This window comes from Saccoglossus kowalevskii, chromosome 7 (genome assembly GCF_978046115.1).
Source record: "Saccoglossus kowalevskii chromosome 7, keSacKowa6.1, whole genome shotgun sequence".
Classification (NCBI taxonomy): Eukaryota; Metazoa; Hemichordata; class Enteropneusta; family Harrimaniidae; genus Saccoglossus; species Saccoglossus kowalevskii.
In genome coordinates, this window is record NC_140647.1 from 7,811,488 (window position 1) to 7,830,865 (window position 19,378).

Sequence of the window (19,378 nt, forward strand, 5' to 3'; positions counted from 1 at the left end):
CACACATATTCTTACAGTGGCTGATCACACATATTCTTACAGTGGCTGATCACACATATTCTTACAGTGGCTGATCACACATATCATATTCTTACAGTGGCTGATCACACATATTCTTACAGTGGCTGATCACACATATTCTTACAGTGGCTGATCACACATATTCTTACAGTGGCTGATCACACATATTCTTACAGTGGCTGATCACACATATTCTTACAGTGGTTGATCACACATATTCTTACAGTGGTTGATCACACATATTCTTACAGTGGTTGATCACACATATTCTTACAGTGGCTGATCACACATATTCTTACAGTGGCTGATCACACATATTCTTACAGTGGTTGATCACACAGATTCTTACAGTGGTTGATCACACAGATTCTTACAGTGGTTGATCACACATATTCTTACAGTGGTTGATCACACATATTCTTACAGTGGCTGATCACACATATTCTTACAGTGGCTGATCACACATATTCTTACAGTGGCTGATCACACATATTCTTACAGTGGCTGATCACACATATTCTTACAGTGGTTGATCACACATATTCTTACAGTGGTTGATCACACATATTCTTACAGTGGTTGATCACACATATTCTTACAGTGGTTGATCACACATATTCTTACAGTGGTTGATCACACATATTCTTACAGTGGCTGATCACACATATTCTTACAGTGGTTGATCACACATATTCTTACAGTGGCTGATCACACATATTCTTACAGTGGCTGATCACACATATTCTTACAGTGGCTGATCACACATATTCTTACAGTGGCTGATCACACATATTCTTACAGTGGTTGATCACACATATTCTTACAGTGGTTGATCACACATATTCTTACAGTGGCTGATCACACATATTCTTACAGTGGTTGATCACACATATTCTTACAGTGGCTGATCACACATATTCTTACAGTGGCTGATCACACATATTCTTACAGTGGCTGATCACACATATTCTTACAGTGGCTGATCACACATATTCTTACAGTGGCTGATCACACATATTCTTACAGTGGCTGATCACACATATTCTTACAGTGGCTGATCACACATATTCTTACAGTGGCTGATCACACATATTCTTACAGTGGTTGATCATACATATTCTTACAGTGGTTGATCACACATATTCTTACAGTGGCTGATCACACATATTCTTACAGTGGCTGATCACACATATTCTTACAGTGGCTGATCACACATATTCTTACAGTGGTTGATCACACATATTCTTACAGTGGTTGATCACACATATTCTTACAGTGGTTGATCACACATATTCTTACAGTGGTTGATCACACATATTCTTACCGTGGTTGATCACACATATTCTTACAGTGGCTGATCACACATATTCTTACAGTGGCTGATCACACATATTCTTACAGTGGTTGATCACACATATTCTTACAGTGGTTGATCACACATATTCTTACAGTGGCTGATCACACATATTCTTACAGTGGCTGATCACACATATTCTTACAGTGGCTGATCACACATATTCTTACAGTGGTTGATCACACATATTCTTACAGTGGTTGATCACACATATTCTTACAGTGGTTGATCACACAGATTCTTACAGTGGCTGATCACACATATTCTTACAGTGGTTGATCACACAGATTCTTACAGTGGCTGATCACACATATTCTTACAGTGGTTGATCACACATATTCTTACAGTGGTTGATCACACATATTCTTACAGTGGTTGATCACACATATTCTTACAGTGGTTGATCACACATATTCTTACAGTGGTTGATCACACATATTCTTACAGTGGTTGATCACACATATTCTTACAGTGGTTGATCACACATATTCTTACAGTGGTTGATCACACATATTCTTACAGTGGTTGATCACACATATTCTTACAGTGGTTGATCACACATATTCTTACAGTGGTTGATCACACATATTCTTACAGTGGTTGATCACACATATTCTTACAGTGGTTGATCACACATATTCTTACAGTGGTTGATCACACATATTCTTACAGTGGTTGATCACACATATTCTTACAGTGGTTGATCACACATATTCTTACAGTGGTTGATCACACATATTCTTACAGTGGCTGATCACACATATTCTTACAGTGGCTGATCACACATATTCTTACAGTGGCTGATCACACATATTCTTACAGTGGCTGATCACACATATTCTTACAGTGGCTGATCACACATATTCTTACAGTGGCTGATCACACATATTCTTACAGTGGCTGATCACACATATTCTTACAGTGGTTGATCACACATATTCTTACAGTGGTTGATCACACATATTCTTACAGTGGTTGATCACACATATTCTTACAGTGGTTGATCACACATATTCTTACAGTGGTTGATCACACATATTCTTACAGTGGTTGATCACACATATTCTTACAGTGGTTGATCACACATATTCTTACAGTGGTTGATCACACATATTCTTACAGTGGCTGATCACACATATTCTTACAGTGGCTGATCACACATATTCTTACAGTGGCTGATCACACATATTCTTACAGTGGCTGATCACACATATTCTTACAGTGGTTGATCACACATATTCTTACAGTGGTTGATCACACATATTCTTACAGTGGTTGATCACACATATTCTTACAGTGGCTGATCACACATATTCTTACAGTGGCTGATCACACATATTCTTACAGTGGCTGATCACACATATTCTTACAGTGGTTGATCACACATATTCTTACAGTGGCTGATCACACATATTCTTACAGTGGCTGATCACACATATTCTTACAGTGGCTGATCACACATATTCTTACAGTGGCTGATCACACATATTCTTACAGTGGCTGATCACACATATTCTTACAGTGGCTGATCACACATATTCTTACAGTGGTTGATCACACAGATTCTTACAGTGGTTGATCACACAGATTCTTACAGTGGTTGATCACACAGATTCTTACAGTGGTTGATCACACATATTCTTACAGTGGTTGATCACACATATTCTTACAGTGGCTGATCACACATATTCTTACAGTGGCTGATCACACATATTCTTACAGTGGCTGATCACACATATTCTTACAGTGGCTGATCACACATATTCTTACAGTGGCTGATCACACATATTCTTACAGTGGCTGATCACACATATTCTTACAGTGGCTGATCACACATATTCTTACAGTGGCTGATCACACATATTCTTACAGTGGTTGATCACACATATTCTTACAGTGGTTGATCACACATATTCTTACAGTGGTTGATCACACATATTCTTACAGTGGCTGATCACACATATTCTTACAGTGGCTGATCACACATATTCTTACAGTGGCTGATCACACATATTCTTACAGTGGCTGATCACACATATTCTTACAGTGGCTGATCACACATATTCTTACAGTGGCTGATCACACATATTCTTACAGTGGCTGATCACACATATTCTTACAGTGGCTGATCACACATATTCTTACAGTGGCTGATCACACATATTCTTACAGTGGTTGATCACACAGATTCTTACAGTGGTTGATCACACATATTCTTACAGTGGTTGATCACACAGATTCTTACAGTGGTTGATCACACATATTCTTACAGTGGCTGATCACACATATTCTTACAGTGGCTGATCACACATATTCTTACAGTGGCTGATCACACATATTCTTACAGTGGCTGATCACACATATTCTTACAGTGGCTGATCACACATATTCTTACAGTGGCTGATCACACATATTCTTACAGTGGCTGATCACACATATTCTTACAGTGGCTGATCACACATATTCTTACAGTGGTTGATCACACATATTCTTACAGTGGTTGATCACACATATTCTTACAGTGGTTGATCACACATATTCTTACAGTGGCTGATCACACATATTCTTACAGTGGCTGATCACACATATTCTTACAGTGGCTGATCACACATATTCTTACAGTGGTTGATCACACATATTCTTACAGTGGCTGATCACACATATTCTTACAGTGGCTGATCACACATATTCTTACAGTGGTTGATCACACATATTCTTACAGTGGCTGATCACACATATTCTTACAGTGGCTGATCACACATATTCTTACAGTGGTTGATCACACATATTCTTACAGTGGCTGATCACACATATTCTTACAGTGGCTGATCACACATATTCTTACAGTGGCTGATCACACATATTCTTACAGTGGTTGATCACACATATTCTTACAGTGGCTGATCACACATATTCTTACAGTGGTTGATCACACATATTCTTACAGTGGTTGATCACACATATTCTTACAGTGGTTGATCACACATATTCTTACAGTGGTTGATCACACATATTCTTACAGTGGTTGATCACACATATTCTTACAGTGGTTGATCACACATATTCTTACAGTGGTTGATCACACATATTCTTACAGTGGTTGATCACACATATTCTTACAGTGGTTGATCACACATATTCTTACAGTGGTTGATCACACATATTCTTACAGTGGCTGATCACACATATTCTTACAGTGGCTGATCACACATATTCTTACAGTGGTTGATCACACATATTCTTACAGTGGCTGATCACACATATTCTTACAGTGGTTGATCACACATATTCTTACAGTGGCTGATCACACATATTCTTACAGTGGTTGATCACACATATTCTTACAGTGGTTGATCACACATATTCTTACAGTGGTTGATCACACATATTCTTACAGTGGTTGATCACACAGATTCTTACAGTGGCTGATCACACATATTCTTACAGTGGTTGATCACACAGATTCTTACAATGGCTGATCACACATATTCTTACAGTGGTTGATCACACATATTCTTACAGTGGTTGATCACACATATTCTTACAGTGGTTGATCACACATATTCTTACAGTGGTTGATCACACATATTCTTACAGTGGTTGATCACACATATTCTTACAGTGGTTGATCACACATATTCTTACAGTGGTTGATCACACATATTCTTACAGTGGTTGATCACACATATTCTTACAGGTGTTGATCACACATATTCTTACAGTGGTTGATCACACATATTCTTACAGTGGTTGATCACACATATTCTTACAGTGGTTGATCACACATATTCTTACAGTGGTTGATCACACATATTCTTACAGTGGTTGATCACACATATTCTTACAGTGGTTGATCACACATATTCTTACAGTGGTTGATCACACATATTCTTACAGTGGTTGATCACACATATTCTTACAGTGGTTGATCACACATATTCTTACAGTGGTTGATCACACATATTCTTACAGTGGTTGATCACACATATTCTTACAGTGGTTGATCACACATATTCTTACAGTGGTTGATCACACATATTCTTACAGTGGTTGATCACACATATTCTTACAGTGGTTGATCACACATATTCTTACAGTGGTTGATCACACATATTCTTACAGTGGCTGATCACACATATTCTTACAGTGGCTGATCACACATATTCTTACAGTGGCTGATCACACATATTCTTACAGTGGCTGATCACACATATTCTTACAGTGGCTGATCACACATATTCTTACAGTGGCTGATCACACATATTCTTACAGTGGCTGATCACACATATTCTTACAGTGGTTGATCACACATATTCTTACAGTGGTTGATCACACATATTCTTACAGTGGTTGATCACACATATTCTTACAGTGGTTGATCACACATATTCTTACAGTGGTTGATCACACATATTCTTACAGTGGTTGATCACACATATTCTTACAGTGGTTGATCACACATATTCTTACAGTGGTTGATCACACATATTCTTACAGTGGTTGATCACACATATTCTTACAGTGGCTGATCACACATATTCTTACAGTGGCTGATCACACATATTCTTACAGTGGCTGATCACACATATTCTTACAGTGGCTGATCACACATATTCTTACAGTGGTTGATCACACATATTCTTACAGTGGTTGATCACACATATTCTTACAGTGGTTGATCACACATATTCTTACAGTGGCTGATCACACATATTCTTACAGTGGCTGATCACACATATTCTTACAGTGGCTGATCACACATATTCTTACAGTGGCTGATCACACATATTCTTACAGTGGCTGATCACACATATTCTTACAGTGGCTGATCACACATATTCTTACAGTGGCTGATCACACATATTCTTACAGTGGCTGATCACACATATTCTTACAGTGGCTGATCACACATATTCTTACAGTGGTTGATCACACATATTCTTACAGTGGTTGATCACACAGATTCTTACAGTGGCTGATCACACATATTCTTACAGTGGCTGATCACACATATTCTTACAGTGGTTGATCACACATATTCTTACAGTGGCTGATCACACATATTCTTACAGTGGCTGATCACACATATTCTTACAGTGGCTGATCACACATATTCTTACAGTGGCTGATCACACATATTCTTACAGTGGTTGATCACACAGATTCTTACAGTGGCTGATCACACATATTCTTACAGTGGTTGATCACACATATTCTTACAGTGGCTGATCACACAGATTCTTACAGTGGCTGATCACACATATTCTTACAGTAGTTGATCTTAAAAGTTCATTTTGCACACATTTCAGTCTATATAGTTCTCATGTTATTGATCATCAAGTACGTACATACATGTATCTCTTTGTTCCTACCATAATTTCTTACATGCAGTCCAAAATCAAAGATAAGGACAGTAAAGAGGATCTGGAAAAAGAACTGGAAAAACTGGAGAGTCCAATGAGTCCAACTAGTAAAATTGGACATAAAGAAAAACATTCCAAGGAGGTTGGACATCTTCAACCTTTAGATGTTATCACTGGTTCTTGTTGTTGTGCATTTATTTTGATTTTTGTTTTCCTCATCTTCAGTTTTCCTTATAGTACATGTTGGTTGTTTTTGCCGCCTTTTTAAAATTCTTTTACTTCCATGGTCTGATACATTACACAATCTTGATGATGCGTTTAGGAAATCAGTTATTATAGAAAAATTTATATGTTCCTGAACTATCATCCACAAAAAGTATATGAAATTTAATATTTGAATCCATTTTTCTAGATATCACTCTTCAGCTGTGATCATTATTTGTAGTGTTATCTCACTAGTAACTGTTGATACAATTGTTTAACCAATGTCTGCACTCTTCAATCAATATCTGTCTGTCTTTACTGCAGATTGAGTGATGGATGAAATACTTGCATGTGTTTTAATTTTAGTTATTTTTGGATGCATTTTTTTCTGCACTTATGAACCCTCCCCAGTACTACCATCATTCCCTATAACACTGGAGTCTGCTATATCATTCATAACATCCTTGCTAGTACACATATTATGCACTTATGTAAGCCTTTAAAAAGTGTGTTCGAAAAAAATAATTTCAATAATGCAATATTTTGACAGAAACCAAAAAAACACAAAATCATGAGCAGCCTCTTTTGAACTGAGACACACACTGGATCAGAAATATGTCTTTTTGGGGCAATACCAATAGTAGCACTTATTATGCTGTGCCTAATAATTGAATATTTGTACATACTGAACATTTAAAGATGTCGCCTTGCCACTTCACTTATATACAGTACATTGTTTTTGTAGGCTAAAGATGAAAGGCAAATGGCAAAGAAGAATTACTCTGCCATGAATACACAATTATTGGACGAGTTACCAAAACTATATAGTTTGTCTGTCACATTGTTTAAGGAATGTGTACAGTCATTTATTGAGGCTGAAAGGGACCATTTTGATGCTACGTTAAAGCATCTTTATCCATTACTTAAGGTGAGTGGCATATTTGTCATGATATTCCTACTTTACTCTTATTTAAGTTTAACATTTCACAAATCATAGAGTTCATCAACTCCTACTACATGTAAGTCTATATCTTTGTGCATAACTTTGCAGTATTCACATAAGAATACATGTACATGTACCCATCTTGAATTTTCAAGGTGAATGTTCCGGCGAAGCACTCCACTCTATATCACCTTGAAGTATTTCATTAGGACTATGTGTATGTGACAATGCCCTCACAGTTTAGAATCAGTTTAACAACAGCCAATCATATAACTTCTTTCTTCAACGCGCTTGGCCAAGCTATCAAAATCTTCGAGGCGGAGCTAAGTCACTAAACGCTCCACGTTGCTATTTAAGACGCGCACCACAATACCATGTATTTCTATGGACTCTGCGCGAGCTGCTGTGCACTGGTCAAAAAATCGAGAAAACAGCACAAACTTAACTTTGAAGAAATCCAACCAAATTTAAATAGTTTGCATATGTAGGGGGTGACAACAACCATCCCATAATACCGTTTTCTGAGAATTTATTGGTCTTTGTTTCACCATGATGGTTGCCAGGCGGTGAAAATGCCTGACCCGAGAATAAATGTTGCTGAGCATAGCTAAAGCTGTGGTGGCTTGGATGTCGAGGCGATACAGTGACAATATCCATACATCATGCAACTCACTGATATTCAGACCAAAGCTATTCAAGCTTTACTTAATAATAGTGGTAATAGTGTTGTCACCACTGTTGACTATTATAGAAGAGTAGGTGTTATACCCCAAAGCTCGTGATATCACTGCAACACATATTGGCAGTAATGAAGCCGAAAATATCAGAAATGCAGAGCTCCGAGCGTTTTCTGGCAGTCTTTGTAACAAAGCTTTCTATCGCGCAACCACGTGACATACACGATTATGAATGGTATTACCGCACGGTGTTGTAGAGAGAGGAATGTCCGAACGGAACAACACCGTGCAGGCGGACGATGACATGTACCACATATGTGTGTTTATAAACACTCTTTTTTTATTTTAGTTACCCATGATCCTTGATTCCACAAGGGAAGATATCTTGGATAGTTTTTCCCTAAAGCATCAAGATGCATCTGAGAAAATGATGGTATTTAGTTTTGTACCAAGGAATTTTGACAAGAAAGGTGAAAAAGTTGATAGGAAGTCATCCAGAAAATCTATTATTGGACAAGCTACCCCTCCCAAGAATCATGTGAGTATTCTTTAATTACATTGTAATATACATTTTTGTTGTCAAGGAAACTCGATAGATTCCTGCTGTATTTTACTGAAGTAGCAAATATGTATGATTTGTTCAGTGACAGCACTAATATATTCTTAGAATATTTTTATCGATTTGGTGTAATTTATTATTTTGCTTCTTTGAGATGAGAAGTGATGGTGGGGAAATTCTGGCATTCAAAGAATTGAACATGGTATGGAGTTTACTTTTATCCACCTTCATATAAGGACAAATAAGTTTATATAATAGGTAGAATTAGTGATCTCTATATCTTTGAATGTATTGGATTTCTTGAAATAACTTCCTTCACATGCTATCCATTGTATCTCTTGAATGATAGAATCCCATCATGCCTTGCAGAATAATTATTCATTTTTCACCTAGCATTCAGCAATGCAGACGGAAACACACAGAACTCAGCTGTTGTCAAACTATGGGAGTGACCAGTTGTATAAGTTGTCGTTAGGATACACTGCCAGAGATTCCATGGACATTAGTTGTAACCGTGGTGATATGGTTGCCGTAATAAAACAACAAGATCCAATGGGTGGTAATGATAAGTGGTATGTGGATAATGGAGGTACGTCATGCAAATATATTTCTGGGGAAATTTCCTACCCTTATGATATTATTGATTAACTATTGTACATTTATAGCTGAATGTTTTGTGTTTTAATGCAAATTCCTAGGAAATTGTGAAATACCCAAACATCATGTTGCAAAATGCTGAAATTACGCATGCCTATTCACAATCTAAATGATCTTTATTGTCAAAAACACATTATATAACCTAGGTCTTTCTACCTGACTGTTTAGTGATATGTTGCAGTTGTTAACCAGTGTTCAGTCTGTGAAATTGTTAATGGTAAACTTTAAGTGTTGTCTTCTTGCATTAGTTATTTGGGAATATTATCAAATTGTTGATACTCAAGTTTATTAGTTATAATTCGGTCTCCGTGTGTCAGTGTGTCCGTGTGTCCGTGCGTTCATGCGTCCATCCAGAGTCATATCTCAGAATCCCTTGGACCGATTCCGTTCATTCTTTGCATGTGCCTAGTACTTTATGTGGGACATATGCACATGTAGTGGTTTAGCGATTCGATTCAAAATGGCCGACTGGCAGCCATCTTGTTTTTTGAAAATCATGTATTTTGGACATGCTTTGTCAGTTTTCATTCAAACTTGGTACATAGATTATACATGTTAGGATACATGTCCATGATGATTTATTTCACAATTGGATCAAAGATGGCCGACTGGCAGCCATCTTGTTTTTTGAAAATGTTGTATTTTGGACATGCTTTGTCAGTTTTCATTCAAATTTAGTACATAGATCATACATGTTAGGATACATGTCCCCGATCGTCCGTGAGTTCCTGAGTCTGTCCGTCCGACCGTTCGACCGTCCGTCTGTCCGTCCGTGCGTCAGTCTATCCAACGTCATATTTCAGAATCCTGTGGACCGATTCCGTTCATTCTTTGCATGTGCCTAGTACCTTATGTGGGACATATGCACATGCAGTGGTTTAGCGATTCGATTCAAAATGGCCGACTGGCAGCCATCTTGTTTTTTGAAAATGTTGTATTTTGGACATGCTTTGTCAGTTGTCATTCAAACTTGGTACATAGATTATACATGTTAGGATATATGTCCGTGACGATTTATTTCACAATTGGATCAAAAATGGTTGACTGGCAGGCATCTTGCTTTTGTTTTTTTATGCGGTATCTTGGACGTGCTCTGTCAGTTTTCATTAAAATTTGGCATATACAATGTACATGTACTTTATACATGTTAGGATGCATGTCCATGACAATTTGTTTCAAAATCTGGTCAAGGATGGCCGATTGACAGCCATCTGACTTTTTGGCCTTACTACTATAATTCCACAATTTATGTACCATTTTCATTCATATTTGGCACATACATCATACATATCAGTGTGCTTCATAATCAGATCAAAGATGGCTGAATAACGGCTGTTTTTATTTTGACCATATTACTATGACACGAAACACGTGTTTTGATGTAAATAAACAATCTGTTGTATACGCCACTTGGAACTCAAGTTTCAAGGACACACTCGCGACAACCCCTCCGCTTTAATATGACGAGCACAAAGAGAACTTAACAGGGACTGTGTCATTTTCAATGACTTGTTTTAGATAGACTAAATGAAATTTGTTTTGTTTGGTTTTATTATATAAACATGTATAAATATATCCTCTCAGACATGCATAATGTTTTTTCAAAATTGTTATTTTATATATTTTCTAGTAACTCAAGGCTTCATTGCTTCAAGTATACTGGAACCCTGCAGTGATGTTGACCTCAGAGAAGCACCATTGGCATCAATTTCAGATCTTAGTAATAGCTCACAGTCACAGATAGACTATGTAAGTGATGAAGATTACAGGCAACAGCTTCCAGAGGTTTGTACTCAATTATTGTATGATTTTCTGTTTACTTAAAGCGAGGTATTCGTAGCGCTGCGCATGTACGATATTTGTGTTGATAAACATTGATTTTCCCACAATCCAATGCGCTCTTCTAATGGAAATCACAAGTATGAGCATTGACTTGCACTAATTACCGTCGGTGACTCCTTCGATACCTTTCAATCACCTAAAATTACCTAATTAAAGCTTGAAAATGTCTCAGTTTGTACTCGTTGATCTGTGCAACAGACAGTCGCCATCTTTGTTTATATGAGACCCATATATCTTGTGCATGCGTGGTGCAACGACTACCACCTTTTAATAGGCTTGTTTGCATATTTAGTGAATTTTCTATGTTTTCAATATCCTATGCTTCAACCCAAGTAGAATCTCTTAACAAATTGATGTCCTACTATATCCAATGTCTAATCTGTTTAGTGTTTTTGTCACAGAGAAATAAACTTTCAGTCTGCCAAAGTCCACTGGCTGATATTTATTCACTTTGTGAGTGAATTATTTACATCTGTCACAGTGTTTGTTCATTTTACCCTTCAAACATATTCAACAGCATAATACACTGATTTGGGAAGGATGATTTGGATATTTCATGAATATGTCTTAAGCAAATGATCAATGAAAACATGTTTTAGAACAAGGGCTTGGAGCGTCTGCTTCAACAAGTAGATTAATTAGGGTTCCCTGCAATGGAAGTGAGCCACAATGATCAGTGCATTTGCAAACTGCAGAATACTTCAAATACCACACTGACACTTTCAAATATTTATCTTCACAGTACTACTATTCAGAGTGGCCATTTGAGGCCAATGGACCCAACGAAATCAGTTTAGATGAAGGAACTGTGGTCATGATTGTAAACAAGCATGATATAGAAGGAAATCTTGAATGGTGGCTGGTAGACAAGAATGGTATCCAAGGTTACGTGCCAGCCAATTATCTGACAAAGATCGATTGATTTGCTATCATGCTTGAATCAATAAAGTAGATTTCTTGTAGCTGATTGTCTTATAAATAGAACACCTTGCTATCATGTATAGCAATTAATGGAAATAATGGCAATATGGAAAGTTACATTATGATATTATTGACTGACATTAATATTTTCATTTGTTGTATTGTCATATCAGAGACATACATGGATGTATAGTGCGACGCCCTCATACACATGGATGGAAATCTACAGTTAAGGTTACATACAGGCATTAACATTTGCTGTACTTAAAATATGACTGTCATAGTCACTGCTGATTCTGAGTGATGTGATATACATGCGTAGTTACATGTAGTAGATTTATACTAAATGTGAGTGAATATTGTAAATATCATTAAGCTCCGTGTAGGGGTAACAATAGCAATATAAATGGAATAAGATGTGTTGGGTCATTCCAGGTAAATGTTTGTGTATATGTACAGTGATTTGTTTGTAAATAGTCGATTTGTGTTTGTGTCCTACCAGTGGTTCTTAGTAAACCAGTATATTTATTGAGAAATGATACCACAGTGCAGTATAAATCAAATACTGCTAATATATTTAAATTAAAGTCTATCAAATTAATTTCTATATTAAAGATGATATAACTGTAAGGTACTTATGTGTCTGGTAATGGTTTTATGAGTACAGGTACTATGTATGGACACATTTTGTACATCATACACAATCTTTTAACATGACAAACATGGAATATTGTAGATTCGTAAGTAGTGTGTGTAAACAGAATTTGTGTGTAATATACAATGATTTTGAACATAGTATTTTTCTATGTTGCACTATTGGTGTAAAATGTGTGTCTTGTATTAATAATGCAATACATATAATCAATGCTTGTTATTTCACATGGTGCAAATGCATACTTGTCTATAGATAAGTAGTTATAATATGATATACATTTCAGTTCACTGATGTATGTGAAATTTGTTAAGATCCATACTGTGTGTTTAATATCTCTTAGCATGTTGTCTATGGATGTTTACATACAATAAATGTTTCTGAGTAATGTTCATATACCACTAAAATCCAGTACAACTTTAACATTGGTTACACATGTTGTTTAGTGTACTGTGTTATTCCATATTCATAAACTGTAATATGTTGTAGTATTTTAATAAATATAACATTAACATTAACAAAACTAGTGTGTATTAAGATAGTGTGTTGTCATGCATAAATTACACCAGTATCTTGGGTGTTAGTTCCATGATTTAATCATGTGTTATGTTATGTTAATAAATGTATTGCATCATACGTGTCATGTAAATTACGTTATACAATGTCATATAATCATTTGCAACTGTACCTGCATGTGATATATTCTATTATTATTAATATACGTCAATTGTATTTCCTTTTGTATTATGTGATATATTAAAATGTGAAATGAATAGGCTAGAGAAATTTTACTAAAACCTAAAGGCAATACAATATATGATATATATATATTAACACTTCGTATGTACATTAAGTTGGTTATTTCATTTATTTTTATTTATTGAGTTGTTAACATTTGAGATGTGAGACCTTGTGAACTCCTGTGTATATTTATTTCATTTTTATTTTTGATAACAAATTCAAGAGTCAAGTATGTTTTTTCTTTGTGTGATATATTTACTATGCAAGTGGACATGTTTTTTGAAGTATTAATTTGTACTGTGTTATGTAGATGATCCCAAACATGCAGCAATAACTTGTTTAAGTCAAGGAATTAGATGATTTGTATAAAAGTGCATTTGGTTGCAGCTGTTGTGAAAAGTGTATTCATTGAAGCAATCCCAATTTATGTTGATTACTCTAAACACCATGAATGTTTTTACTTCAACATTATATTGTACCTTTCTGTCAGATTGTAGAATATGATTACATATAAGCACATTATGATTATGTGAAATTGGCCCGTTTTATAATGGAAAATCTGTCTTGAATGATATTGTTTCTGAAAAGTAGTTAAAATACACAATGTGAAAATATATGTACACCTATTATCACTTAAAGTAATGGGATTGCTGGACGTACACCAGAACACAGCTAATCTGTTTGTGTACCCTTCCAATGTTTTTATATATTTCGGTAGAAGAGTGAAAATATTTTCAGTGATTTAGGAAGCAGATATTATTTAAATCATTGAAAGTATGTAATTCAATCAATGCTACCATATGCGTTTTGCTATGATATATATATGTATTTTTATCTGTCAAATCATATATTGCTTTAAAACTGTAATACCGGTATAATGTGTGTGTAATTGTTCAATACATAGATCTAAAGTAGTACAGGTATGTGATTGTCTGGACAAGCTGTGATTATTCAGTAATTTAAACGTTATGGGAAACATACAACTTTAAACAACACAACAAATCTTTGTTCCCCATAACCCGAACTGTTAATTGAACATAAAGTTACAATTTGGTCGTGGTTTCGCAAAAGTGTGCGTGGCTTTTGAAATATGAGTGTGGTCATTTGTAATTTTATGTTCGTAACTCGATGTCTGTAACTTGTAACAATTCAGCATCTCATTAGAAACATATTTATTCACTAATACAATGTTTGCAACAAGCTTATAATGACTAGTTTGTTACAAACTTGGTTGTATCAATAATTTGCAACAAGCTTGTATTGCTACATTGTAAAATAAAACGTGTCATATTCTTTCTGTAACTGTACTATGCTTCAATACAAGAGGTTAAACAGACTCTACCGCCCTATTCGAGGAATAGTAACTTATTTAACCTTACATTCTTTATCCCCAGTCTGTGTTGTATTGTGTACTTATGTGAGTCTACATGTTATGTTTAGACAATGGTCATGTAGACAATAATAAAGTTACCATTATAAGTATCATTATCTGTTTTTGTTTTCTGTCAACTTTCCAGGATTAGATTGATGAGGTCAAATATCACACTGGAGGAGGATAATAAGGATCATGACATTGCAACAACTACAAGTGACATTAGTGATAATTAATAATGCATAATTGATTCCTGAACATTTCTATTACCGTTATCCAAATATATAATAACTTTTTCAGTCTTTTTGTGATGTAGTCAGTAGCAGAAATTCGTGTTTTGGTTATGTGCATTTGTGTTCGTGTCTGACATCATTTTTGGACTTGTCTGGACTGATCTTGTTCGAAGAAAATCATGAAGGTTTACACATGCACATATGCAGATTGGATTTTTGTCTTTGACCAATTAGTGACCATATTTATAGCAGAAAATCTCTGAAATCAACATTTGAACGTGTCATCACTTGTTTCCAGGGTATACAATGGTAGTATCTGACCACCACGCAAACACCCTGTAGTTCAAATCACAATCATTGCAAATATATTTTGTCCATCATTGTTGAACAGACTCGTCTAATTTCATTTCTCTTTGATTAAAATGCCAAACCGGACTTCCACATTGAAGAGCTGACTAACGAGTGTAATGTGTAATAATGTATTAGTTGTCATGGTTATATTGTTGCCAAAAGTTCTTCAAAAAAACCCCAGACCTTAGAAAGAGTCTATGAAAAAACTAAATTGTCTAATTCGCTCTCTTAATTTTTGTTCTAATGTGTTAATGAATAATTTTTTTTGTCACACTGATTACTCAAATCATCATTGAAAATTAACTGTCCAATTCCGAATTGTGCATTTTCAGCCCCCCTTTCAAGGTGTTTTATCAAAGATAGATGATATCTTACATTTGTTGGCAATGAAATGCATCTCTCATTCCATCCAAATTATTTTGTAATGCAAAAAAGTCATTAATAAAATAGTAGATTTATATATTATGGCATCGTCGGAAAACGAGGCAGTTTTACCCCGCCTACAAGTACTGATGGTAAACAATTAATATATAGTAGAAACAGGGAAGGTGCCAAAATGGAACATCAGATATAACCGGGAGCTAGTCGGGCGTGTAACATTGTACTAAAACTCTCTGACTGACTGCGATTATTTACATGATAGCATACATACCCAAAAGCTTTAGCAAACTCGAAACAAATGATGTCCGTTTGACAGCCCAGAACGGTCCCTGGAGGACCCTGTGCTCAGATTGATGATTTTACGGCTTTACTTCGTCATAAAGGTAATTTAAGATACGTTTTTATCGTCTTATAGCACTTTATCAATGACAGGCAAGAGAATGGCAACCGAGGTGGCTCACGACATGACATTTTATAAAAAAAATTTTAATTCATTTCCATTTCGACCCGAGAATCGATTCTTGTAACTCGATTTCATTCGAAAATCTATTTTCTTTTTTGAAATTTGTTTTTCGAATTTATTTACGTTTCTAGAATCTATATCATTTTTTTTTTCATTTCTAAAATACACTTTCAATTTATTTAATTTAGTTGCCTAACTTTATTTTCGTTTTAAAAATCTATTTTCATTTTTAAAATCCATTGTCGTTTTTTCGTTTTTTTAAATATTTTTATATCTTTGAAATCAATTCACTTGTGGCTATCTCCTGGTAGCTTGTTCATATGCTCATTATTAAAAACTGAATAATTTAGATTTATTATGGGCCTCATTCGCCACACGGCCCATGTTCATTTGATAATTTCACACTTAGAACACACAAAATACCACCATTCTTTGAAAGCTGTTATTGATTGCTCTCCCATGACTGAGAATTATAGTACTTTTTATGATTCTACAATTTGACAAATCGTTTTCTGAATCATCAAGCCTATGCAGTGAATTTAAATCTCGTATAAATATGCTAATTAATTGCTTTGGTAACGAGACCCATCCACATTTTCAAAACCTCTGACGTTCTCAAAAATATTCATTCCAATAAATGATCTTTGAAGACATTTAAAATTGTAAACTGTCATGAATGTTTCAAGAAATAAATCGTCAAATTTGTTTTTGAGGTGGACAATTTTAACCCTTTCCGGAACAAATACGTGAAAGGGTAAACATTCTCATCAGGTCAATTCATGAATATTACAAGTTACGTGGGATATATTTATGCAGGCAAAGCATTTAAGAATGAAGTCAAACTCGGACTATAACACACACCGCAATGTATAAATAATATAATGTTTAACACCGAAAATATTTTAGACAGATATAACGTGCTTGAGTTAGGCTGAGGAAAAAAAATATCTCTGATTCTCGTTTCCGCGCGCATCATTTTGAACAATGCGCCTCGAACGCCTTTCTAAAGCATTCCAAAATGCGCTTGTACCCGCACTTGTCTCAAATTTCTCCCATTTTAGCTCAGTGGGCGTGCTTACTCGTATCGGTTTGAACTAAGTCCTCTCCACACATCCGGCGCCACTGCTTACCCATTAGTGGGCGTGCTTACTCGTATAGGTTTGAACTAAGTCCTCTCCACACATCCGAGCCACTGCTCACCCATTAGTGGGCGTGCTTACTGCTTACGTGCTCGTATACCCAAATGCTCAGTATAACTAAGGGTACATGCTACAGAACTCGACGCCATCCTGAATCCTGGTCACTCACGTATCAAAGAAAATTACCAAATTACGATGTTCAGCTATAAACATTTATATTGTTCCGTAGTATAGGTTTTAAAGGTTGTACGTCGACTTTCGTATGACTTTCTCTTTGCACGGCAACTGCAATAATCACCGTACTGAGAATAATAAGACCAGTACCAACTATTTCCAGAACCACTACGGAATCGTGAAAAACAACAACACCGGAAACAAAGCTTACTATCACACTGATATTTCGAACAACTGTAATTGTCGATGCTTTCTCTATTTGCAGAGCACGGTTAATACAGTACATACTGATGAAATACGTCACATTCATTCCAAATAAGTATGCCAGGAGAATCGGATTGTGGATTAAAACGCTGAAAATACACATAGCATCAGAACATGTCAGATATACTACTGGTAGTGAAAACACTGCGCCAAATATTCCATTGAAGAATGGTGGAACTGTCAGAGGAAGGTTTGATTTCATAGCACGTACACATATTATTCCACATGCCGTACACAGTGAAGAAGTGATGCAATAAACGTAACCAATCATCGGTTTGCTGTCTGCTCGACTTGATACATCGCCAAAAAGAAACTCAGGACGTGTGATGAGCACAATACCTGTTATATTCAACAAAATACTTAACACACCATGTAGCTTGATCTTTTCTCTCATTAATATACTTGTAAATAACGATACAACAATAATGACTGTTGCAAAGTAAATGGCCAAGCTGTCTCCAATACCAATAATGTGCATAGCATAATATGCTAGAATATCTGCAATTGTATCAGCAACACCTTTCAAGCAGTTCAGCACAACATCTTTCTTTCCAATACTAGCTATATTGATATCGTTATATATCATTATAGGCGTTGTTACTAAAACTACTACAATTGATTTGATGAGTACTATGTGGGAAGGTAGTAATCCGGCCTTGATACAATACAGTGCAAACACATCGGATATCGCAACAGTGATACCACCGGTTAGTCCCATTATGATTCCGAAGTAAGCATTAAAGTTGACTAGATTACATTCTCTGCACTTTGATTCAGTACCTGTTTCTGCTATGGTATTTTGTGTTCTAGTATTCTCTTCTAGTCCAATTGATAACGACATTCTTGCTTCTTTGATTCGAATATGTTACCCATTTAGTTTGATTAATGTTGAAACGACCAATGTACTATGTGTAATTAATAATAATACTTGGTATATTTGTTCTAACTGCTAACTATATAACATGTTCCTAGGATATACAGCTGTAGATAGTACACCAACATATGGAGTAATAACGAATGTTCAAATACATCCACCTTTGAAATACCACTAGCAAGTCGTCACAGGT

General features: G+C 35.7%; 1 protein-coding gene across 1 annotated transcript in view; it reads left to right on the plus strand.

Annotated features, from left to right (window-relative positions):
* Positions 1-15,416, plus strand: part of LOC102808854 (uncharacterized) — an 82,627-nt gene extending 67,211 nt beyond the window's left edge. Inside the window, exons 19-24 of the mRNA XM_085501611.1 lie at positions 6,767-6,880; positions 7,688-7,870; positions 8,912-9,100; positions 9,515-9,710; positions 11,409-11,563; positions 12,363-15,416. Of these exons, the coding sequence (XP_085357737.1) occupies positions 6,767-6,880; positions 7,688-7,870; positions 8,912-9,100; positions 9,515-9,710; positions 11,409-11,563; positions 12,363-12,542 (1,017 nt within the window). The 3' untranslated portion in view covers positions 12,543-15,416. The remainder of the gene's footprint in view (positions 1-6,766; positions 6,881-7,687; positions 7,871-8,911; positions 9,101-9,514; positions 9,711-11,408; positions 11,564-12,362) is intronic.
* Positions 15,417-19,378: the final 3,962 nt, after the last annotated feature.